Raw genomic sequence first — 25,122 nt, forward strand, 5'->3', positions numbered from 1 at the left:
GTGCGGTTAGGGTGTCAGTTCTCCCAGGCCTGCTGTCCGTCTCTTCGGGCAGGAATTTTAATGGAATGCGTTAGGTGGACAGGAGCGTGGCTGCAGGTCTCCGGCCTCCGAGTGAGGGCTGGTCTCTGCCCTCCTGGGTCACGGAGCTGGAGCGTCGGCACCCGTGGGCTCTCGCGTGCCGAGCTGCGTGAGGAGACACGCTCCACGCTGAGATAAGCCTGGCTCCTGACCGGCCGCCACGGGCTGTTGTAACCCCTCCTCGCCCTGGTCTGTTTGCTGGTGTTTCATTTAGGCCAACGCAGGAATGTCACTCTCTGCTCCCACAGGTACGTAGGTGACGTAATTCCTAACAACAGGAACACGTGGGACTCCGGGGAGGGGACACAGCAGTCTGGGCCACTTCAACATCACCTGTGTTGCAGGTGGTTTGTGTAACTAAAGTGAACTGTGAAACCAAGTGCATAGGCGTTCACAGCTCCATTCTGTGTGATGATGTCCTGTGGTTGTCTTTACATTTAATACAAGACATCTTTGTGTGTGTGTGTGTGTGATTGTGAGTGTGTGTGACTGTGTGTGTGAGTGTGAGTGTGTGTGACTGCGTGTGTGAGTGTATGTGTGACTGCGTGTGTGAGTGTGAGTATGTGTGACTGTGTGTGTGAGTGTATGTGTGACTGTGTGTGTGAGTGGCTATTTGTGTGGCTGTGAGTGTGTGGCTGTGAGTGTGTGGCTGTGAGTGTGTGGCTGTGAGTGTGTGGCTGTGTGTGTGTAACAGTGGGTGTATGTGGCTGTGTCACCGAGTGTGTGGCTGTGAGTGTGTGGCTGTGGGTGTAACTGTGGGTGTATGTGGCTGTGTCACCGAGTGTGTGGCTGTGGGTGTATGTGGCTGTGTCACCGAGTGTGTGGCTGTGAGTGTGTGGCTGTGGGTGTAACTGTGGGTGTATGTGGCTGTGTCACCGAGTGTGTGGCTGTGAGTGTGTGTGGCTGTGAGTGTATGGCTGTGGGTGGCTGTGAGTGTGTGGCTGTGTGACTGTGTGGCTGTGTGTGTGACTGAGCGTGTGGCTGTGTGTGGCTGTGAGTGTGTGTGACTGAGTGTGTGACTGTGAGTATGTGGCTGTGTGACTGAGTGTGTGGCTGTGGGTGGGCGTGGCTGTGGGTGGGTGTGACTGAGAGGGTTTAGCTGTGCGACCCACACTCTTAGGATGATGAATCCTTTAGTCAACGTAAAATATTCCTCTCTCTCTCGTAGGCCTTTCAGCCTTAATTCTATTTTCCTTATGTGCATCTGCATGGATTTCTAAGAGCAGGGCAGATCTCTGCCTGTCTCCTAGCTGCTTTCAGCTCTGCCCTCGTCTTTACGTTGGAAGTTTTGATCGTGTCGGTCGCATCTCCTCCCCACCCCACCTGGAAGGTGCCCGGTGGGAACTGGAGGCCCCGGCTCCTCTCTGGGGTTGTGGTCGCTGCATCCACCCTGGCGTCGGGTCTTCATTCCCTGTTTCCAGAGGGCGTTTGGTCCCTGTGCCCCCCCCCAGCCTCTCACTGTGGTGCCTGCGTTTTCTTTGTTCTGTTTCTGTCTCGGTGATGGTTTGGGAGTCCTGACGCTGAGTGTTGGGGACACCCGACGACACCCGAGGCATGAAGGCGGGGGAGCAGCTTTGAACGCGCAGCGACACAGCCTCGCCTTTTCAGGAATGCCGTGTGAGTTTCCACAGATGCACACGCACTGAGGAGAGGAAACAGCTTCCTGTCGGCGGCAGAGCAGCTGGTAACAGCCGCCTTCCAGATGGTCACCCTCTGCTGGCCCAGAGCCCAGCGGGCCGCACGGCCAGTGTCACTGAGGGAGTCTCAGTGCTGTGCCGGTTCTGGCCACATGGACGACCGCCAGCCTGGGACACGCCGTGAACATGGGCCGAGGGACAGAAAGGAGGTGGCAGGAGAACCAGGGCAGGGCGAGGACAGGGCGGGTGCCGCAGGGCAGAGCCTGCGGCTGTGGGCAAGCTCGGGAGAGGGAGACCCGGGCACGGGACACAGAGCTACAGGGAGACCAACCACAGCACGCGGGGGAAGAGGCACGTGGGCACGAACTCCAGAAAGAACCGGGGGGGGGGAGAGACACAGAGAGCTAGACTGGGGGACAGAGAAAGACAGAGAGGCAGAGACAGAAGAGACTGACACTGGAGGCGACCGTGGAGGGGAGCCTTCCGGAGCCGGACAGCGCAATCGAGGGGCAGCTGTGGTGGGGGGGGGGAACCCTGACTGCCCAGTAAACTTACCCGACTGACAAGTGGGCTCCTCACCTTCCAGGTTTTGAAATTTGACTCCCGTGTTAAGACCAGGAGCAGGGGAGACAGGATTTGGGAATCTCTCCCCACCCCGCCTTCCTTTCTTTTACACAACATTTCTAGAATGAGGGTGAAATGGAATTAAAAACATGATTGGAATGGAGTGGGTCCCGTCGCTGGGGACGAAAGGAAACATCCTGACAACGGGAAAGAGTTGAAATGACAGGAGCAGAGAGCACAGCGGGGGCCCCAGCTGAGGGAACTCAACACCTGCCCGACAGGTAACACAGCCCTGGGAGGCTGGCTTCCCCTCCAAAAGCACGGAGCAGGAGAGCTGGTGCTCACCAGCCCGGCTCGGGATGGCCTAACAATAACAATAATGCAGGTAACACCACCCTGCCTGGGCCCGGAGGTCTGGAGCCCCCGCTTATTGAGAGTAAGACAGAAGGTCCCAGTGAGCCACCCACGCACAGCCTGCAGGTGGTGCCACCGCTCCGTCTACCTGGAGCCCGCCCGTGGGGAGGTCCAGGTGTTGCTGGGTGGCACACTGGTTCCCCACCTTGCCCGCTTCGGTGGGTCTCTCCTCCACTGGAGGAAGGAACTTTCTGGAAATGAAGACATTTCCTCAAAACAATGGCCACAGTCAGGGCACAATTTTAAGTTTAATCTGCATTATTAACATTTATCTAGTTCTAAAGTCTGCACAACCGATGAAACAGTAAACGCAGGCCTGGCGTGTTTTCCAGCCTGGAATCCAGTCCATCCTGGTGAGTGTCCGGCGTGCACACAAACACCAGGTCCCCCTGTCCGGATGGAGCTCTCTGCCAGTGTCAGTTGGACCGAGCTGTGTAGAGTCCTGTTCAAGCGTTTTACACCCTGGGGTTTCTGTCTGTCCCACGGATGTCGAGAGAAGGGAGTTGGAAGCTCCAGCCACAATTGTGGCCCCATCAGCTTCTGCTCCAAGTATTCTGAGCCTCGGTCACCTGCTATGTAAACTCCTAGGGTCCTTCCATCCCCTTTATCACTTTCAAATGCCCCCCTTTATCCCTGGCAGTATTAAGATGATGCTGGGTACCTGCTGTCCTGACGGTGATGTGAGGTTTCACTCTGGCATTGGGAATGGGGACCACTCCTGGCTGCCGGGGCTGTAGCCCACTTGTTTCTGGAGTTCTTTCAAGACCCAGGTGCTCACGGGTCTGCACTCACCTGAGACTCCAGGGGGAGCCAGTGCTCTTCTGCCCAGCTCTGTCCTCTCCGGGGCGCCTGCCTCAGTAGCCTGGAGGCCTCTGCGCTCCGCCTGGGTCATGTTCCCTGCACGCAGCCTGGGAACTGCCAGGCGTGGGCAGAGGAGCACTCGGGCTCGCTCGCGTCCCGTCTGGCAGGGACCGCTGGCCTTTGTGCCTGATGTTCGGTAATGTGAAAACAGCTGGTCCGCATTTTTTGAGTGGGTTTAAAACTGTATACAAGCTGTTCTGTAAACACCTACAGAGTATACCCATTGGGTCTTGTTAGTTACACTTCCACAGATGAATAATTGGGCTCCCAACTCCGCTACACAAACAACTGGGCAGCCGGCAGCCAAGTGCGCTCCCCTGTGGGTGGGTGGGGACCGTCTGGGCTCCCCAGGAGCCGGCTGGGCCTCCCCTGCCGCAGAGAACTCCTGCCCCCTCAGGTCCCTCCCTGCTGATGTAAAGCGGCGTCTCCTTGTCGTTTTGCTTGTCTTGTTACGGGCGAGTTCGAGTGCCCTTCAGGTACCTGCCGAGCTTTGGGCTGCCCCTCTTTGACTCCCGGTTTACAACATCTGTTAACTCCTCCAGCAGGTTTCCCCTCTCCTTGGGAGTTCCGGGAGGTGTTGATACATTGTAGCCACTTGGTGTCAGACACTGTAAACATCTCTCCCTTCGCCTGCCTGTTACTGTTACCTTCATCTCTAAAGCAGCAGCAAAAGCGTGCAGGCCATCAGATTGCTGTGAATTCAATGAGATGATCCAGCCCAGCCGGTGTGGCTTAGTGGTTGAGTGTCAACCCATGTACCAGGAGGCTGCTGGTTCAATTCCCCGGTCAGGGCACAGGCCTGGGTTACCGCTCGGTCCCCACCAGGGGGCATGCAGGAGGCAGCCGGTAGATTTTGATGTTTCTCATTGACGTTTCTCTCTCTCTCCCTCTCCCTCTCCCTTCCTCTCTCTCTCTCTCAAATCAATAAAAACATTTTAAAAAATGAGATGATCCCTACAAAGCATGCAGAACAGTCCTCGGCACAGACCAAGCTCTCAATATGTTTTTATTGATTTTTAGAGAGAGAGAGAGAGAGAGGAAGGGAGAGGGAGAGAGAGAAACATTCATTGGTTGCCTACTGTACGCACCCCAACCGGGGATCGAACCCACAACCTGGGGATGTGCCCTGACCGGGAATCAAAGCAGCGACCTTTTGGTGTAGGGGACGGACGATTTCAACCGAGCCCCGCCGGCCAGGGCTTTTGCTGAAATTTAGACGCACATGTAGGACAGTCTCCGTCTGCCCTTCTGGCTCTACTCTCCACCTTTCTCTGTGCCCCAGGGCGCTGACGTCCACAGACTGCACCCCTGGCTGGGTTCGTGGAGACACTGTTGGAGGTCAAGGGTGGGAGGGGAAAGGTTAGTTACTTCCCCAGGCCCCTCTCCACAGGCCTGTGTTTGCAGTAACCTCAGGCCTCTGGAGGGGCCGCAGGTCCCCGGTAACTGCTGCTTCTCTGTCCTTTCAAGGAGTGGTAGCAGCTTCCTGAAGGTAAAATTCCCCCTGTGCTTCACCGTGCTTTGTTCCATCACCTAACTCTGCCCTTCCTTTGTACATAGTCTGTGTATTGAAATCCCCCCAGTTATCTTCCTGAGCCTGCCATCTGTTTCTTGCTGGGACCCTGGCTGATACAGTAATTGCCGCCAGAAGTGTCCCCAGAAAACACTCTCCAAATGGGAGTCTGGAATTGGGTTGCTCTACACTTGATGAGCACGTGAGTAAAATCCTTGCTGGGGGGACGCCGAGCCTGCGGATCTGTCATGCGGTGCCATCTCCGGCGGTGGCCCGGGGTGTGGTGCACTTGGAGGGCGGGGAGATGGAAGGTTGAGTGGCCGAGACACGCGGCTGCTTTGGCAAAAGGACAATTACACAGGTTATGCACTGGGTTGTCTACTTTGGAAGGCTCTGGAAAGCGTACACGAAGGGAAAGGACAATTCGAGCCTCGGGTGTGTCCATGGCCTCCCCGACAGACGCCAGGAACAGACCCGTAACTCAGCAGGGTGGGATTATTGCTCATTGCAGCTCTGAGGACACACTGTGGGGAAGCCCAGGGTGATTTAGTCATAGGGCGTTAGAAAGGACCCCTGATAGGATTGGGGCTTTTGTCGGTGATTATGGGGTAGGTTTAAGGAAGCGGGGTCCTGCTCTGGACTGGATGTTGTCAGAAGCAGGGCTAAATCTATGATTAGGCTTTATAAATTCTATTTTATTTTTTTAATCCTCAGCTGAGGAGTGAGGATATTTTTTTCCATTGATTTTAGAGAGTGTGGAAGGGAGCAGGGGAGAGAAACATCAGTGTGAGAGAGACACGTCTATTGGTTGCACCCTGCCCTGGGGAGGGGATCACACCTGCAACCCAGGAATGCACCCTTGACTGGGAATCCAACCTGAGCCCCTCCAGTGGACAGGCCGACGCTTTAACCACTGAGTCGCTGCTGGCCAGGGCTGATTAGCCTTCTTAATAATTCTTATCTGGAAGGAGGGAAGACTAGGGGCAGGCTCGAGCTGTAATTAAATTGATAAGCAGCAGCAGTCACACCGGCCAGGGAGGGAGACGTGTGCCATTCGGCGTGGATGGTGTCACGTTCCGCCTGTGTTCACACATGATGACAGAGTGGTTGTGGTTCTGTCCTGCGGCACCGTGGCCAGAGCGCCCTGGTCCGATCTTGATGTTCTGTGAAACTGCTTACGTTCAACAGGAGAACGGCAGGCCCGGCTGAGAGCAGGCTTTTTCCCGGTCCTCTGACGGAGACCTGGGAGGAATCCCTCGCCCGGGGCAGCTCCGGGGCAGGCTCGGCTGAGGTGCGTGGCGGAGATTAAGGGGAACTCGGGACGAGTCGTGGAAGCAGAGAGCTGTGAGGATCAACTTGGGCCTCGTCGCAGATACGGGCAGATCCGGACATGGAGACGTCGCAGCCACAATTTCTGTTCATGTTGGTGATTTCCCCCGACGAGGGGCTGTTGGCAGGCAATGCCTCCATTCCTGCTGCTAAGCCTGGGGCAGTAGGCTTAGGGGAGGTCACCCGTGGAGGTGAGGCGGGGCACGGTGCTGTTCCTGCTACGCTGGAGCACCCATCGTCCCCCCTGGACCCCAGCCCACACTCATCTCTCCTTTAGCTTGACTCCCGGTTTAAAAAATTTAAATGTAAGTGCTCCTCCTGCCAGATGATTTCGGGGCAAATCAAGGGTCTGAGGAAACATCTGCCTACTGCTGTCTGTTTTGTTCTCCCGCCCCCCACGCCACCCCCTCCTCCAGGAGCTGGCTCCCCTGCAGGAGGCTGACGGGCGACGTGGCCGGAGCAGGACCCTCGCTCTGCTGTGGGCGGCTCCAAGGTGGGGCGTTTCCTTCCTCAGACACTGGTGCTGCCCTCGGCCCAGCTTAGTGGCCTCGTGTCCCCTGACCAATGGTCCTTGGTGGGGCCGGGGCTCCAGTGTCCCCAGCCTGGCAGTTCCTGGCCCCAGACCCAGCCAGGGGGCCCCCCTTCCTGGGGGCTTCCGGGCGAGGCACCCTCGGTCTGAGGGCTGTTCTTACCTAACAGGGTTTGCTGCCCAAAGGGCAAAGAAGCATTTTGGGCTTTTTTTTTTTTTTTTTTAAGGGCTGTTTATCTAACGCTGAGCGGGCTGGCGGGAGACAGGATGTCAGGTCCGTCTCCCCATCTAGCGCTCGGGGCAGGCGGCCACGTCCTAACAGGGGGGCCTTGGCCCTTGGCCATTTACCGTGGACCCTCCCGGACAGGGGACCCCGCTCTCCCCACGAGGTTTCGGAGTTCAAGGCCCCCCCTCCCCCCGCGCGTGTCCGGCCTTCTGGCTCGCTGGGAGGGATGGGGCGGACTTTGGCCCTGGGTGCACCGGGAGGTCAAAGGCCCCTCGTCCGCTGGCTCAGCGGCTGAGCGTGGACCCAGGACCAGGAAGTGACAGTGCGACCCGGCCGGGGCGCAACCCGGGGCGCCGCTGGATGCCCCGCGGGGGGCGCGGGAGGCAGCCTGCACGACCCTCATCGCTGAGGCTGCCATCGCTCTCCCTCTCCCTTCCTCTCTCTGAGACCAATAAAAACATTTTTAAAAAAGAAGAAGCAGGTCTGCCCTGCGCGCTGCCCCGCAGCCGGGCTCGGGGCGCAGGCTCCTGGAGGAGCAGCTCAGTCTGCCAGCGGCACAGGGCTCGCGCGTCGGTCCTGCGGCTACGCCGTCCCGGCCTGGGCTCCAGCGGAGGCCCGGGCGATGCGGCGCCGCGGGCCCCACCTTCCGAGCGGCTGGGGCTCCCCCGCCCAGGGGACCCGCCCGGGAGACCCCAGCAGCGAGCCACGGGCTGGGGAGCCGCGGGCGGCGGCGCGGCGGCGGCGGGGAGAGACTGCGCAGGCGCCCGCCGGGAGCGCGCGGACGTGCGCGCCGGAAGGGGCGGGGCCGGGCGGCGCCTGCGCGGTGCGCGGCGCGCGGCGCGGGGGCGGGGCGGCCGTCAGCTGACTGTGGCGGCGGCGGCGGCGGCGGCCTCGCTGCGACGACCGTTGGCGGCGTCGCAGGCTCCGGAGGGCGGGCGGCCGGCGTGTCCGTTCTCGGCGGGCGAGGCGCGGCCGGCGGACACCATGGCGACCACCGTCAGCACGCAGCGCGGGCCGGTAAGGCTCGGGGGCGGCGGGCTCTCCTCAGGCGCGGGCGGCGGGGCGCGCTCCGGGCGAGCGGGCCGCGGACGCGGGGGGCCGGGGGGCCGGGTGGTCCGGCTGGAGGAGGCCCCCGCGCCCCGGCGGGGCCCCGGCGGAGCGGCGTCCGGAAGCCGGAGTCGGCCCCCCGGACGCGAGAGGCCCCGGGTCTGGGCCCCGGTGGGAAGGACCCCAGCGGGCTGGCGCCTCCCTGCCGGGCCGAGCGGGCTCGCAGCCCGGGCGCAGGCGGCCGCGGGAGCCGGCGTGGCCCCGGGGGCGGCGGGCGCGAGCGGCTCCGAGTGCGCAGCCGCGGGGGGCGGCCCCGGGCCTGGCGACTGGGCGGCGGGGACCCCTCGCCGGTCCCTCCCGACCGGGGAGCGGCCCTTTCCGCGGGCGCGTTTCCGAGCGGGAGCGGAGCCCCGAGGGCCCGGGCGCCGCCGGAGGGCGCTGCGTGGCCCCGACGCGCCTTCCGGTTCCCGTGTCCCGACCCTCGGCTCCCGCGCGGCGGCCCCCGGGCTGTGCCTGCGGCAGCGGCGGTGGCCCCGTCCCGTCCCCCCCCCACCGAGCTGGCGCAGCCGACACCCGCCGGGCCCTGTGTTCAGGCCGGGCACCGGCGTGTCGCGCGGGTCCCGGGTCCTGACTCAGAGCCGGGCTGCGGGCGCCCAGGGGCCGCCTGCCCTGGGCTGGGGGCTGGGGGCTGGGTGGGCCGCGCCCCGGGGAGCCGGCACTCGCGGGGTGAGCAGAAGCAGCTGGGCGAGTGGGGTGCGGCCGGCCGCGGGCGGGAGGGGCCGGAGCCTGCCGGGGAGCGGCGGGCGTGGCGGGCGCCTTCCCGGTGGGCGGCAAGTGGACGGGGCCCTGGAGTTTTATCAGGCGACCGCAGCGTCCGTTTCTTGACCATTTTCCCGGCACCCCCCTGTCCTTTCCCCCTCTCTCAGCCGCTCCGCTCTCCTCTGGGTTAACCAGTGCTCGTAAGGACCTTGGCCAGTTAGCGGAGCCCCGCGGAGACCTCCGGCAGCCAGGGGGCAGCGACTTGTGCGCCGGGTGCCGGCAGGCGAGGTGCAGGGGTCGCCGGGGTGCTTGGCCCGTCCGAGCGGCAGAGAGAAGCTGCAACCCCAGCCCGGCTGGTCCAGGCGGGGCTTGGCGAGCGCTCATGCGAGGTCCTGGCTGGGCAGCAGCCCCGCGGTGAGCCCCGTGCCCGAGGGCCCGCCCCTGTCCACAGGAGGTTCAGCTGGCCCGGGCCCCGAGCCTGGACTCACGCTCCCTCGGGGCTCACCGCGCAGCCCCGCTGCCTCCCGCTCCCGCAGTGAAGGAGTGAGGCGGGTCCCGGGGGTGTGGAGGGGGGAGCGGGCAGGTCCGGGGTCTCCTTTGTGGTTTCTCGGGTGCTGAGGGGCTGGAGGAGGTGGGTGTGTGTCAGAGCAGCTAACCTGGCACCTCTCCTTCAGTTCTGCTTTGTCCCTGCAGCAGAGCTAATGTGGCTTTTCCCTTAAATTTCAGGAGACATGCTGTTTGTATCTTGAAGACTTTTTCCTCTGAATAGCACAGAGGGTGCCCCAGCCCTCTGCTGCTTGCCCCAGTTTTAACAATGCTAGTATTTTTGTAATGACAGCCCTTTTTCTGTTTAGTTCCCAAACTGTCAAAAAGCACTCGATGAGCCCCTACTGGGAGTAAAACTGTGGAGGCCCCTGCCTTCCCTGCTAGGACTTTGGGGGAGGTGTGCAGGCCACGCTGCTTTAATCCACAGTGGTGCCCGTCAGCTTGAGGGGACGGCTGTCGAGGCTCAGTCGAAGGCAGCTTCAGCTCCTGGCAAGCCTCCCATCCAGTCCAGGCTGAGGGGGGCCCAGGGTCAACTATCGTTAGATATACACACACATTTTAAACATATACTTTTATTTGTCCTATTTTTGGGGTTTTTTTCTCTCCTTGTTGTATTTTGAATTGAGTAAGTATAATTTGGAAAATACATTATTGTATTTCTGTTGTCTTCGTGGTTACCCTAGAAATTTAACATGCAGATGTATCAGGATCTAGGGTAACTGTTGTGTTTCCCTCCTGATCTGTACACTGCCTCAGGTGGTCTCATCCCAAGGGCATTGCTGGTCTGTCGTGTGTGATTAGCCCTCCTACATGGGTGCTTGTCCAGTGGATGCTTGTCTTTCTGCCTCCCTTTCCGACTCCCCTGCCTCACGTGGTCCTCATGTGGGACCATGTGCTCTTGCTTCCAGCTCACCCTTTAGAATTTCCTTGGGAGGCAGACTCTGTTTTGTTTGAAGTTGTCAGCACAGGCTCCTGAAAGGCATTTTTCTGTTTGGCATTCTGGGTCTACAGTTGTCTTCTCCCAGTGCCTGAAGATCTTAACTCTGCTCTTCTGGGCCACCTCCCATCTCCGCCACATCTGAACACCCTCTTCCCGTCGCCACTGCTCCGCTGTGCTAGTGTCTGTGACACCATATGTGGGTTCAGTGTGAACTAGCTGCTGGCAGTCAGCTCTGGCTGGGGACCCGTTGCTTAGCGTCTCTATGCCTGTGTCCTCTTGTGTCCCCCTTTCCCTCGGCGACAGACACCAGCGCTTGCCCGGGGCCCGGCCTGTGGGGAGAACCTGAGCCTCTCAGCTGCTGGGTCCCTATGAACTATTTTTTATTTCTCAGAAAACTTGACTTTTCTTCATGGCCATCCTGCCTCACCGTCCACCATCCTCCATGCCTCCTACCATTTCCTTTTGTTTCCACACCAGCCGGACAATGGGAGCTGGGGTAGTAGGCTGTGCAGGACTGTGGGCTGCATCCACTGGGGGCCACCAGGCCTCTGGAGGCCTGGAAGCCACCTGTGCTTTGAGGGACTGAGGAGGTGACTGGAGGTGGCGGGTCAGTGCTCTAGGCAGGGGGCACAGCAGCAGCTTGTCTTAGGTGTTTAGGAACTCCCTGGGTTGAGTTCTTGGCACTGCCAAGACAGGCACTGCCTGTGGGCACGGGGACAGCAGCTTCCTTGCTCTGAGTCACTGTCTGCACTTGGCTTCCTTCCACAGTTCCTGCTGTTTGTCTCTGTCCTCACTCTCAGGATCTCGTAGCTTCAGCACCCCCTCCCCCCCATTCCCCATCCCAGCTCCTTCCTGAACTCCACTTCCATGTGTTCTGCTGCGCCTGCCATCATCTGGAATGTTCCAGGTGCCTCAGGCAGAACAGCCCCTCCTTCTCTCAGACCCCCCACTGTGTGTGTGTGCCCCCCCCCAGTTTGGTGGCAGCTCCATCCTTTACATTCTCAAGCCAAAAACCTTGGGATGACCTTGCCTTCTCTGTACCCCTCAGGAAGTCCTGCTGCTTTGCCTCCAGAGCAAGTCTGGACTCTGATTCTCTTCCAGCCTCTGCACCACCCACAGTGCCACACTTGCATAGCTGGTCCACCTGCTGTCACACCCTGCACTCAGGTGCCAGGCATGCCCCTGGCTGCTCACCTGTCTCAGCGTCAGTGGCCTTTGAGGGCCACCACTCGTGGCTGTACACCCTCCCCCTCTGGCCTCCTGCTCTCCCTTTCTCTGTTTCAGCCAGCTCCCTGCTGTCCCTCGACCTGGCAGACATGCTCCTGTTAGGCCCTGTGCACAGGGATTTCCTGTACCTGAGTTGTCCTTCCCCAGGTTCTGCATGACTGATGCCCTCACGTCACTTGGGTCTTTGCTCAGGTGGCACCTTGTGCCCAGGGCCTGCCTCTGCTGCCCTCTTTAAACGTCAGCTTGCCTCACATTTCACCTCGCTGTGTTTTACCTACAGTACTTAGGACCCTCAGCGTACAACTGTCTTCTTTCCTTAAAGTACAGGTACCAGGAGAGCAGTGATTTTCCCTAGCATTTCATTCTGACCGTTTTACACACTCAGGTGGAAAGGCCTTAGCAGCCTGTGTGCCTACTGCCTGAGCGCACCCCTCAGCCCTCTGGTCCCCAGTTTTGTTTCATTCGAATGAGGGCGGGACTTCCATCTCAGGCTCATTCAGGGTCCCAGCACTTGGATGAGAGGCCATGCTGTGGGGTTCCTGGCAGAGGCCCCTTTTAAAGTCACTCATGTTCTTGTCAATGTTTACCTGCTGATCCTTGTTTGGGCAGCTGTGGTTATTGTCACTCTCATGTCTCCTCTCCTCCCTCTTCAGCGCCTGCCTGTCCATGTGAACACTGCAGCCTCCATTCTCTTGACGGTTCTTGTGTGTGTTGTGGACTCGAGCAGAGTTGGCACAGCCAAGCCATTTGGCCTTGAAGCACTTGTCCTGTCTTGAGTGGTTAAAAAAAGTTGGAGGAGGTGTAGGTGGGAGGAATGCCCCCAAGTCTCACATGTCTGTCCTGGTCCACTCACTGTTTTCAGTCTGAGTCTACATGTCCATTCCCAGCCCCTTGTGTGGTCATTGGGTGTACAAGGCCACGTCTTCTGGGCCAGACTCTGGGACATGCTGAGCTCTGGTTCTGGGTGATTCTAGCGGCCAGTGTCCCCTCATAGGGCCTTCAAACAGGGCAGGTTTCTCCGATGCAAAGTGGCTCCAGGGGTTCAGCTTCTTCCAGACGCAGCAGGCGTGGTTGCTAGTATTGGGGTTCCTCCCCTCCAGGGAGCTGCTGACTTCCCCTTGAGGCCTGCAGGCTGCTACTTACCTGTGGGAGCTTTTGTTTGGTTTGGTTGTATCCCTCGGTCCCTTTAGGCCTCAGCTGGCCAATTCTCCCTCCTGTGGTTCCACCTGTGAAGGTCATGTTGACCTAGAGCCATGTGATTAACTTTGGACGTGGTGAGGGCGCAGGGGTGCCTCCTTGGACCAGGTTATGGGGTCTCCAGAGCCCTGAGCACGCGCTTTCTCAGCATGGGGGTGATGTTGGTCCCAGAGAATGAACATTGGTTCTTGGAGGAGACAGCGCAAATGTAGGTTCCACAGTGGTCTGTGGTCCCTAAGCTCTGGTCCGCTGGACTCTTGTTCCTTAGGGCGCCCTTGCTCCCGCAGGTTTCCTTGGGCATCACATTGCCATGGAGTTCATGGTAGGTGCAGACAAGGCATGGAAGCTCAGGTGCAGACAAGTCAGAGGTGGACACCGCCAACTGGGGCTGCCGCCCAGCGCACTTGTGTGTGATCCTCACGCCCATGTGTACAGTGTGCACTTGGAGAGTTGAATAAAAACATTTACATTTTATTTTTTAATTTCACAGGAGTTATTCAGCCCATCACTAACCACTTGCTGAAAAGGACATCTAGCAGTTAAAAAGTACTTTCTCATAGCAAACAAGCTAAAAGTTAAGCTCACTAAAGATGTTTAAGAAACTTTTTCAGATATGTTACTTTTGTTGGAAATGAACGAGTCTCTAAATTTTTTATTACACTGCTATTTATATAAATTGCTAATGTGTGTGTAATTTGCCATACTATATACGTAACTAAATTACATTGAAGTTTGTTCAACAAATAAAGTTAAGTGTTAGTTTTTCAGTTTTTAATCTAATTTGCAACTTAAATTTTTAATTAGTTATTCCTAACGCTGCATTAGAGAGTTAAGTGTCCCCCTTGCTCTTTTCATGGAGAAAGTGCAGGTGGATGAGGGACGTGAACAGACACAGCATGCCTGCAGTGTTAAAATTCCACAGTGGGTGGGCGATGAGGAGAAATAGTTTACAGAGGCCTCTTGGAGGGACAGTAATGCGAGGGGCTTCACTGTGGGAGAAACTGTTCTGGGCCGAGCCTCGTGGGTGCCTGGGTGCCCTGGGGGGTACCTGTGGGCAGCCTTGTGTGGTGGAAAGAGAGGCCTCAGTGGCGTGGTTCTTTCCATTAGTGACTAATGGAAAAGCTCTGGTTCGCTGGTTCTTTCCATTATGTGACTAATTCCCAGTGCTGCTGGTTTAACTAGTTTAGGTAGGGAGGACACACATTACATGACAAAAACAATAGTTATACTCTGGATATTCTGGCTCAGGCACACAGCCATCCGTCCCTTGCTCCTCTCTGCTGTCCTGGTGCCTTCACCAGGGTGGCTGCCGTGAGTCTCCACTGGCTCTTGCTTTGTCTCCTCCACTGCTTCTGGAACACTCTTCTCTGGGAGCCTTTTGGGTCTCCCTTGGGCTTCATGCCCCATGGCATGTCCCCTGGAAAGTGTCTCCCAGCCCGGGAGCCAGGCCCTTCCGGGCTCCTTCCTCCTCCCCAGTCAGGAGTCTGGTGGACAGAGGCTGCAGTGAGAGGCCAAGGGCGAGATCATTGCGGCTTCTTGTTAATCTACTTCCTCCTCTCTCACATGGGCAGTTTTGTGTTTGAGCTGTTAGATGAGGCGTGGGGAGTGTGTCAGTGCAGGTGGTTTTCTCAGTCACCTCCTCTCCTGCTCAGATCCCATCCCGTCGTCCGTCGTCCATGTGAACCACTGCCTTGTCATTGCCACGCCTTGCTTGTAGTCGGAATGGCCCAGCGAGAATGGGTCCCGGACAGGTAGACAGAGAGCTTGTGATACCCAAAAGTGACCCGTGACACCACCCAGCAAACCCGTTTGACCTGCACCTCTTTTTGGGGTCAGCAACATGACCTTCATAGAGCTGGTGTGTCCCATTGCCCGCTGTGTGACAGGGCTCCCTCCCCAGAGTGGCAGGTGGCCTGGTGGTCAGGGACAGGTGGTCGTCAGGGTCCCCTCTCATTGTACAGATGAAGAAACCGGCCCAGGGCAGCTCGGGCAGTGTCTGGGTCCTGGAAATGCCAGGGTCCGGTCCTGTCTTGCCTGGCCCTTCCTTACTAGCATGTCTTCTCTGGCTGCAGGTGTACATCGGTGAGCTCCCTCACGACTTCCTCCGCATAGCGCCCACGCAGCAGCAGCAACAGGTCCAGCTGGATGCGCAGACGGCCCAGCAGCTGCAGTATGGAGGGGCACTGGGCACGGTGGACCGCCTCAACATCACCGTAGTGCAGGTGGGTGTCTGCGGGCCCCAGCGATGGGGGGGGGGAGGCAACCTAGGTTCTGTGTCAGCAAATGGAACTTTTTGTAATTCCGGTTTTTCCTAGAACACATACCTGATGAAAAAGGGTGTATGTGAGAAGTATCGATGGATGCCCAGAGTCCTACTCCAAATACGTGAACCAGTAACAGGCGTTCATTGGCACCTGCTTAGGCAGAGGTGTCTCCTGACCTCGGGGCAGTGGGGAGGTGGAGACATGCGCTGTCCAGATGAGGGACCAGGGGCAGAGGGCCAGGGAGCGCAGCTCTGGAGTCTGTGTGCCAGGAGCCCCCGCTGACACTCTAGGTGTGCCCGTAAGACCCAGACTCACAGGCAGGAGGTAAACTGTCTGTAAAGCATGAAGAAGGGGTCACTGCGAGTTGCACGGCTTGTAGACTGGCCCAGAGGAGGTCTCTGCTAGACTTGGGGGTGAAGGAGTTCAGGTGCCAGCAGCACCAGGTATGCGGCACTCCTCAGTGCTGATGGGGGCGCAGCCACGCTGTACCTCACACGCCCACCCGGGTATGAGCTTCTGTAGTAGCACCGTACCTCCTCTCCCAGCACCCTCCTGTTGCACAGGTTCACACCCTGCTGGAGCAGAGCACTGCCTCCTGCAGGCACCAGGGGGACTGCAGGACATGGCAACCTCTCTGCTCCTTCCACTCACCCTCAGCTCACCAGGCCCTCTGAGGGCAGGTCCTATGGTCAGAAACATTCCGGCTCAATACTTGGCCTTTTGGTAGTGTCCCCCATGGCTTTCTCCTTCCTTCTGATAAGTCGCCTTCCCTGGCTCACAGAGGCCATGCACTGGTCCAGGGCTGGTGGTGGAACACAGGGTCCAGTCCCAGCCAGCGCCTTTCCTTCCTGCTCACACGTCCCAGGGGAGCAGCTCCTGGCCCAGGCCCTCCCTGGATGTCTGGTGGGCTTTTCAAATGTGCCATGCCTGTAGGGGAGCTCTTTCCTCTAGCCCCTACAGCCTGCTGCTCCCCACGTCAGAAGTGGCAGCACCATCCTTCTAGGACCTCAGACCTCTAGTCCTGGGCTTCCCCTGTTCTGTGTCTCACACTTAAAGGTTCACGGCTCCACCCTCTGTGGTCCAGGTCTGAAGTACTCTGCCCACCTCACCACCAGCCTCTTCGGTGGCCAGAGTGCGGCACAGGGGGTCTCACTGCTGTCTTGTTTCCCGTTCTTCCCTTGGCTGCTCTATGGGCTTCCTGCTAGGTGACCCAGGCTGGCCAGCACCTGCTCTGCTCAGGTGGGTCTCTCCTGGGGTGTCTGCTGCCCTCTCTGGGGATTGATGGTGGAAGCGTCTCCCCACATGCATTTCTGCCATCAGGTGTCCTCTGCAGACCTTTGCCCAGTTTTTCACAGGGTCGTGTTCTTGTTGCTGAGATTTGGGAGTTGTGGATCCCATTCTGGATTCGTTTTTACTGGACATGTGGTGTCTACAGTTCCTTCCTCCCATGGGGCAAGTCTCCTCAGTCTTACAGAGAGCAGCATCCTTAGTGTCGCAGGTCCAGGGCAGTGTCTTTTCTTCCATGGACTATGTGTCTAGAGCAAAGTCACAATAGGAGTTTTATAGTTGCACTCAATGTGGGGACTTCTTCTCACCCTGGTGCCCAGGAGCACGCTTCTAACCATGTTCCGAGGATTTAAATGGCTGGATGCAGACCCGGAAAACATGGGGAATGATGTGTTGAAGGAACAGACAACTCGGGTGCACCTGAGCGCTCACTGGTAGTGTCTGCCTCATTTTTCTGATGTTGGCTTTATTTCAGGCCAAGTTGGCAAAGAATTACGGCATGACCCGCATGGACCCATACTGCCGGCTGCGCCTGGGCTATGCCGTGTATGAGACACCCACAGCCCACAACGGCGCCAAGAACCCGCGCTGGAATAAAGTCATTCACTGCACAGTGCCCCCGGGTGTGGACTCCTTCTACCTGGAGATCTTTGATGAGGTGAGAGGGCAGCTTCTCTCCTGGAGCCACACCAGGGTCAGGCCGAGCACGGCTGAGTCAGGAGAGGAGGACCCTGTGTTGTTCTGGCTGTTGGGGCTGCTCCAGGGACTTTGGGCATTTTAGTGCTTTGTGACAAGTGTCCTAGTGTTCCAGGCAGCAGTGGGAAGTATGTGCTGTGCAGGGTCTTTCACAGCTACATTCAGAAACGTCATCACCAGGGACTCACACACAGAGCAGAGTGTTCGTGTGTACTCCCTTCCCGGACCAGGCACCTGGAGCCCTGGCTGTGACAAATAGGTTGGATGTAATGTCATCCCTGTGGTTGGGGGGGCGAGGGTTCTTGTTGGTGCGAGTTGCAGGTAGTCCACCTGAGTGAGTGTCCCGGGGGAGTGATGAGTGCAATGGGCTCTTTCTCAGGCTGGTCCTCTGGTCACCTGTCTGGTTGCACCCTATCCCTCTGAGGCTGGGCTAGGGGGTGCCTCAGCAGGTGAGAGCTCAGAGGGGTAAGGGTGGGTGGCAAGGCAGGGAGGTGGCCCCTCAGTCCCCATGCCCTCTGCCCCGACCTCCCTCTCACCCTCTGCTCCCTTTGGAAGAGTGTGGTTAGCTAGGAAGGCACTTCCTTTCCTGCATTTGTGACCCCCGGGCTCCTGAGCTTGGGGGGCCTATGAGGCTGAGGGAGTGGCCTTGAATCTCCAGGCAGCTGGAATCTGTTGACATACTGCCTGGGGTCTGAGGACACCCCCATGTGCAAAGGAGCCCGATCCCAGGGAAGTGGGCTCTTCGATGGGGGTGGAGCTTCAGGAGGGGGTCTGAGGGGCAGGAGCGGGGATAGCACTCGGTGGGGTTGCAAGTTCTCAGTGCTGGTTTTCCCTGTGGTCCCCTCAGCGAGCTTTCTCCATGGATGACCGCATCGCCTGGACACACATCACGATCTCCGAGGCCCTGAAGCAGGGCGAGGTGGAGGACAAGTGGTACTGCCTGAGTGGGCGGCAGGGCGACGACAAGGAAGGCATGATCAACCTGGTGATGTCTTACTCGGTGAGCGCGCCCGCGACGGTGTCGGGCCAGGGCTTGCTCCTCACGAGCCCCAGATGGCCGTTGGCAGATCACCTTCTAGTTCAGCAGAGCCTGTATCCCGGAGGAGCTGAGCCTCAGCCGGAGCCTGCACGTCTCCGGCATGGTCACAGGAAGAGCCATCCTGCCCTGTCCCTCCCCAGCGTTCTGTTGGGAGCAGTGTTGTGTGGTGACCCAGTCATGGGGTCACGGCCCGTCTGAGGCGTGGCTTCCTTTACGGCCTTGAGGGCCCTCCTGTGCAGTAGTGCGGTGTCTCAGGGCTGCACGGGGACTAAGGGAGATGGCCTGGCCCTCTGGACTGGACAGCAGAGCCTGTGCCGGCCAGCACCTCAGGGCCCGGCTCCTCCTCAGCACCCAGCCGCTCTTGGGATTCTTGGGGACAACAGAGGCAGTTGATGGGTCAAGGCAGGGTTAGAGGGCCCAGGGCCCTGGGTTCCTGCCTTCTCCTTTGTGTCACCAGGGAGGTTTATTATAATCATTCCAACATTTTCCGTAGAAACTCTCCTACATGCGGAGCAGTATAGAGGGCAGGGTCTAGGTCCTGGGTAGGCTGGTAGCTGGCTCAGCATTGGTCACGTGTGCGAGTCCTGTTGCAGCCCCTCCCTTTTGTTAAAGCCAGCAACAATGTCAGCGTGACCTCACTCGCAGGTGTTTTCTTCTGCACTTTTTTTTTTTTTTTTTTTTACCCATCACCCGAGGACATGCTGGGGTGGTGGGAGAGCATCATTCGGTTCCTTTCTGTACACTCCCCCACTAGGGATCAAGCCCACAGCCTGGGCGTGTGCCCTGACCAGGAATCGAGCTGGTGACCTTTTGGTGTATGGATGACACACAACTGCTGAGCACCAGGCAGGCTCCTTACGTGTCTTTAACAGACGTCTGTACAGAAACACAAAACCACTCTACACTGACTGAGAGAATAGACATCCTAGAGAGACCCTTGTGAGTGGCCATGGGTGCTGACCTAGCAGTCTGTACCTACATTTGCTCTGGAACTGTGCTCTCCCATGGTGACATCTCGGTCGGCCATGGTCCTGCAGGTCTGGTGACAATTTTAGCACAGATCACTCACCTCCTGATGTTCAGCAGAGGAGCTCTGTTGGGTGCTGGTGAGAGTGGGTATCGGAAGATGGTGGATGCTCTGTGCTCCTGGGTTTCAAGACCGGGCTCCAGGCCCTGTGCCATCACTCCCGGGACATGTTTGGAGTGGCTGGAGGTAGACAAGTTTCATGTGTGCTGTGTTCTTCTGTGACCCCGTGACCGTCTCTGGTGTGTTGCAGTCACTGCCAGCTACCATGATGATGCCGCCTCAGCCTGTGGTCCTGATGCCCACCGTGTACCAGCAGGGTGTCGGCTACGTGCCCATCACAGGTGAGTGCCACTCCCCCCTGGGTGGCTCCTGGGGTGGTGGTAAAACATGGGGGACGTATGGGGATTGGAAGCGCTGCCTAGAGGCTCAGCCTGCTCAAGTGAGGTATGAGGAGCCTCCCAGAAATGGGCCAGATGTTACATGTGGACTTTTTATGCATATGTAGGAAATAGGATTTGCTTTTCCCCTAAGGATTGGCACAAATAGGGTAAGTTGAAGTTTACGGAGATGTAAAAATGTAACCTTTAAACGTTTTAGTATCCGAGTCTCCACAACAGAAGACCATGTTCCTGTTGGTGGAATGAACCGTGTGCTCTAATGAGACTATTTTGTCATTTGTTTATCTTTATAAGTTATCTTTATAAGGAGCAGTTCATGGCGGCACAGCCAAGTCAGGTTGCACTGTAGCTTTTATGTCTTTGAATTTTCAAAGCTGTTGGTTAGCTTTCACTTCGGGCTCTGACAGTACCTGGACTCATCCAGACTCCGCCACAAACAGCCATAAAACATGGCAAACTAGTTGAGGCAGCCACTCTTTTCAGGTACCAGGCAAGTAGTGCGAGACAGGGACCCTGAGAGAAGGGAAATGGGTGAGCCCCAGTGTCTTTACCACAGTGCAGGGAGCTGGGGTCCAAGCAGAACGTGGCCAGCCTACTGCTCCAAGGAGGCAAGGCCAGCGTCCAGCCAACGGCAGTGGCCAGCATCTGTGGGGCGGGGGGCGCTAGAGAGGAGGGAGATGTGTGAGGCTGAACGCCCCAGGCTGCTCATGCTTGGGGTGCTGCTTCAGGATTGGGGGCAGCATGGGTGCTAGGCTGCTAGGATCACCCTCACCCTAACCCAGCCTGAGCCAGCCCTGGCGAGGGAGAGGCAGGGAGATGGAGCTGGGAGGCTGCTAGAGGTTCCCACAGGTCAGGGCATTCTGCTGGGATCCCACTGCCCTGGAACAAGGACCAGCACTTTCCCACAAAGGAGCTGGACAGTGTGGCCATAGGACAAAGCCGGTCCATAGAACCAGAACCTTGAGAACAGCTGTAATGTTGCAGGAAACGGAGGGGGATGTCTTAGGGACAAAGAGCAGTGGGTGCTCTTGGAGAGTCAAGCAGGAGTTGTTGGCCTGAAACGCACAGGGGCTGGGGGAGCACTGACCTGTGTGGGTTGCCCTGAGGTGCTGTCCCCAGGAGGCAGCCGGCCAGAGTTGGACCCTTGGGGGTTTCTGACTGTGAAGAGGTTGGCGAGGACCTCCATGCTGGGTCTCAATGCCCGCCCTAGAGCACAGGTCAGCATCTGATGAGATTTGTCCTTGACTGGCTTGAGTTGGAGTTCCGAGGAGGCATAGCTGGCCTGGAGGGGACGTGAAAGGTGTCAGTGTCTTGCGGCAGCTGTAATAAAGTCCCACAGACCAGGGCTTAAAACAACAGGAGTTTTGTCCATTCTGGAGGCCAGAGTCCAAAGTCAGGGTGTCGTAGGACTGTTTGGGGAGGGTACTTCTGCCTCGGCCAGCTTCTGGGGTCCAGGCATTGCTGGGCTGGTGGCCGCATCCCCCATGTCTGCTTCGTTTCCATATGGCTCCTTCAAGTGTCTGTATCTGCTGATCTGTGAGGACATCAGTAGTTGGGTAAGAGCTCATCCTGCCCCAGGGTGAGTTCATCTTCCCCAGTCACAGCTGCAAAGACCCCATTTCCCAGTGAGTTCATGGGTACCCAGGTTAGAACCCCACACGTCTGGGAAAGTTTCACCCACACAGTTTCCCACACCAGCGTGTGCTTGGTTAATGGGAGTCAGTCAGCTTTCTAGGAAGGACAGAAAGTTTATAGTGTCTTTGTGGTTTTCATTCTTGGTTCTCTTTAAAGTTTGTTCTAAAGTCTTTATTTTAGAAAAGACTAGGAAAGGGTAGATTTCTTTATAAATGGAGACTCTCCTTTGATAGCCTTTGTAAATTTTGAAACAATCATATAGTAACAGAAAAGCTACAAAGGAGAGGAAAGAAGTTTTGCATGAGCCTTTTGAGACCTAGTCGCCCACTCGATGCCCAGTGCCCCACTCCCACTTTGGTTGCATTTCCTATCTGTCCGCACAGCCATCACGGAGGGAACCAGGGCTTAGCACTGGCACCGCCCTGCACTCTGAGTCACCACGCGGGTCTCTGTGATTTGTCTGTCATTGCCATGTGTGGTGTGAGTTCCGAACACAAGTGTGCAGCCCCTCTGGGCACCTGGGCCGTGCCCTGTCAGTACACGGCGTGCCACACGGGGCAGGCTGGGGAAATCACTCAGGTGGGAGACCCGGGTGGACGAGCGGGACGGTTTTGTTTGCTCTTGCGGTCTCAGATGAAGGGACTTGTTTGGTGACCTTTGGGCAGTGAAAATTGAGCCCTGTGGTTTAAGTCTAAGAGCTCTTAGGGGTCAGGAAGTGTGAGTGCCCCCCTCCACCCCTCGTGAAAGAAGCTGATGTGAGGTTGGTTTTGGAGAGTGACCTAGCGTTCTGTCGTGCGAGGGTGAGTGGGTGAGGAGGGGCTGCACACGAGGACTGCCCCCTTCACTCTTCTCCTGTGTGTCCTGGGGGTTCAGGGTTACGTTGCCCGGGTGCTCTTGCTGGTCGGTGCCTAGGAGACCTGAGGGCCAGCCCTGAGGGAGCCAGCAGATTGCCCAGTTGCTTTCTTCAGCCAGCGGTAGCCTGGCGCCCTGTTGACATGCCTGCCTCCCTAACCTGTCTTGTGCTTGCAGGAGTGCCGGCTGTGTGCGGCCCCAGCATGGTGCCCATGGCCCTGCCCCCGGCGGCCGTGAGCGCCCCACCCCGCTGTAACGAGGAGGACCTGAGGGCCATCCAGGACATGTTCCCCAACATGGACCGGGAGGTGATCCGCTCCGTGCTGGAAGCCCAGAGGGGGAATAAGGACGCGGCCGTCAACTCCCTGCTCCAGATGGGTGAGGGGTCCTAGACTGCGCCCTCGCTGCCTATCGCCTCCAGCCCTTCCGACCTGCCTGCCCAGGGTTCCCCAAGGGCCCTGCCCAACAAGATTCCTGTGAAAGAGCCCCGTTACCCCCTTCCTCGTGTCTGTGCCATCCCGTCCACCCTGTTGGGATGCCTATGGGCTGGTTCCCGGCAGCTGTTCTGGACTCTGAGCGGGGGGGTGGAGGGGGGCTTCCCTCCTCCCTCTGTAGGGAGGTGAGCAGACACGGGCGCTGTGTCCCATGTACACACTCACCTTCCCTGGCTGGGGACGTGTGTGATCAGGTGCCACGAGCTTCTCCCCCACCCGCTGCCCCCAGAGTGCTCTTGTCGGAGCAGCCGCCTTGGCCAGGAGCTGGGGAAGGGCCGAGCGCCCTCTGGTTTGGTTACTGGCACGTAGTCCTGTGGCTTACGGGGTTAGACCTATTCACTGAGGTTCCTGTTCCATCAACAGCTGCTCTGGGGTGGTTTTAGAACTTGCCAACTGAGAACTCACGTCCCTCCATTGATGTGCTCTGTGGACCTGGTTGCTCACTGGTGTCCTGGGCCCATGTGGCTTGGCCAGGCCTCAGCCACAGGTGTCAGCCTGACTGCGGACAGCTCACCATCCAGCGCCGGGCACAGTCCTTGGGGTGGCTGGAGCAGGGCCGTCCTTAGGTCAGGGGGTCCCTTTTGTCTCTCCTGCTGTTCATGCAGCTTTGTGGGATGTTATTCCGAGGGGTGGCTTCTCTTCTCCTTGACTGACTTGCACCAGATAAAAAGTAATAGATGTAGGATTTTGTTAAAGGGTGTGGGGACTGCGAGGCTCACCGCTGATGTTGATTCCAGGAAACAGCTCAGCGTGGAGGGTGGAGACAGGTGGCAGTCTCCCTGGGAGGCTGGAGGTGCACGTGAACCTTAGGCACCCTGGCCCGGCTCTGGCCGAGGACACAGCACGGGGACAGGCTGGGTGACACCTAGTGAAATGTAAGCTGTTCTCAGAGGCGACGCACTTTATACCACGCGCTGATTCAAGTTCTCTGCATCCTCGTGGTCGTGGGTTCAGTTTGCATTAAGCCACAGTCACCATCCTTTCTTAGGAGTTGTGGCCCCAGCCTTGGGCACAAGACATTCCCCATACAGCGTCGGGACAGTCCTGACAGCCTGGACGTCTGGCGGGTTAGCAGGAGGACGTTACAGCTTGTTCGTGCTCCTTCCTCCACACGCGCAGGCTGTTGGCACCAGAGGGCTATTCTCTGCCACCTTCGGGCTGTGTTTGGTCAGGTGCACTGCTCCTGGCCTGCATTCTCTGAGCCTGGAGGGTATGGCAGCTGGTGGTGAGGGGTTTCTCAGCGCAGGCTGACCCTGCTGAGGGGCTCGGCGCCCCTGCTGGAGCTCGATAAGCACCGACTTCTGTGACCCTGTGGTTACATGTCAGCAGCTGGTCTCATGCCTGTGAGGATGAAGTGTCTCAGCGGATGAAGTGTCAGGCAGGCTGTAGCTCCCTGGTGTTTGAGGGGTGACAGCAAGCTAGGAACAGGACGAGACAGGTGCCAGGGGGCCCCTGCACCATCCTCTGAGGTGCCAGGGAGGCGCTCGTGGGACTCTGCGGAGTCCTAGGTCCAGCCCCCAGAGCAGACTCCCGGCTCAGCACGTGGGAGCCCCAGAATGTGGAGCACGGTAGTTTTTAGGGTGATCTGCACTTGCCACATCTCTGCGTTCCTCTTTCACAAGCACTATTTTTTTAATTGATGAAAGGCCCCGTTTCACAAGCCTTAGTTACAGCAGGTCCCATCCTCCTCATGCTGTTCCCAGGTCTGAGCTCGTGTGGCCTGCGCCCCACAGGGAAGTGGGTCCCTCGGCAGGGTTCAGTCAGCTGCACAGAGGAGGTTCCCCCGCCTCCTGCAGATGGCAGCCTTGGGGCCCTGCTCTGGGGGAAGAGAAGCAGGCAGTGGGGTTCTTCCCCCTTCTCTGCCATCCCCCGTCGCCCGAAGGCCCCTCCCCCCTGTGGGCACAGAGTCTCAGAGCCTGTGCTTCTGGTTCTTCTCATGGGGTCCAGTGTCAATTTTTCTTTGACTGTAAGATATATTTTTACTTTCCAGCCTTCTAATTTAACAAATGATCTATATAAAAATAGAGAATTAAAGTCCTTCAGGGAAAGTTTACCATGTGTGTCGGAGTGTTTTTTAACTTAGCTCACAGCCGGGCTGGTGCAGGAATCTGAACAGACTCCCTGTAGTGAACTAGTTATGGGATCCTCTGGACAGGTCGGACCCAGTGGCTCAGAACATGACCCTAAATATTCTCTCCAAGCGTGGGCTTTTGCTTTCAGATGAGTTATGCAGGAGCCCCCAGCACTGCACTGGGTGGGGACGGCCTGGGGTCAGGTTTGCTTTGCAGTCCTGCCTCTAAATGTGAGTCTCCTTTGCTGTCCTGTCTGGGTGGGTTGGAGATGGGGATGGCCCAGGAAGACCCTCCCGCCAGCACTGCCTTTGCCTCCAGGTGGTGGCCGCCCATAACTGTCCAGCCCACTTGGAGGTCATCTCTTGTCCTTCCTGCCAAGGTCAAGCCCACAGCCAGGGCGCCCTCTGCACCCTGGGCACACACATGGCCTGATGGTGCTTTCACTGCCTGCCACCCCCACATGTGCAGGTCATGCTCTGGGTAAGGGGCCGGAG

General features: G+C 58.0%; 1 protein-coding gene across 2 annotated transcripts; it reads left to right on the plus strand.

The window, feature by feature from the left end:
- The first annotated feature begins 7,961 nt into the window (after positions 1-7,961).
- On the plus strand, positions 7,962-24,609 carry TOLLIP (toll interacting protein). Of its 2 annotated transcripts, XM_081153676.1 has the most exons (6): positions 7,962-8,165; positions 14,937-15,086; positions 16,891-17,073; positions 17,959-18,111; positions 19,428-19,518; positions 22,240-24,609. In XM_081153676.1, exons 1-6 carry the CDS (start codon positions 8,133-8,135, stop codon positions 22,452-22,454), a joined length of 825 nt encoding a protein of 274 aa, XP_081009802.1. In that variant the 5' UTR covers positions 7,962-8,132; the 3' UTR covers positions 22,455-24,609. The 2 variants fall into 2 exon arrangements, with proteins under 2 accessions (XP_081009802.1, XP_081009803.1); XM_081153677.1 differs by lacking the exons at positions 16,891-17,073; positions 17,959-18,111; positions 19,428-19,518 and having other exon boundaries at positions 7,994-8,165; positions 22,240-22,383.
- Positions 24,610-25,122: the final 513 nt, after the last annotated feature.

This window comes from Miniopterus schreibersii, assembly GCF_964146895.1.
Source record: "Miniopterus schreibersii genome assembly, chromosome: 12".
Taxonomy (NCBI): domain Eukaryota; kingdom Metazoa; phylum Chordata; class Mammalia; order Chiroptera; family Miniopteridae; genus Miniopterus; species Miniopterus schreibersii.

Coding starts and splice junctions, on each gene's coding strand:
- TOLLIP (XM_081153676.1), top strand. CDS start 8,133: ATGGCGACCACCGTCAGCACGCAGCGCGGGCCG. Junction 15,087..16,890: donor TCAACATCACCGTAGTGCAG/GTGGGTGTCTGC, acceptor GCTTTATTTCAG/GCCAAGTTGGCAAAGAATTA. Junction 18,112..19,427: donor ACCTGGTGATGTCTTACTCG/GTGAGCGCGCCC, acceptor GGTGTGTTGCAG/TCACTGCCAGCTACCATGAT.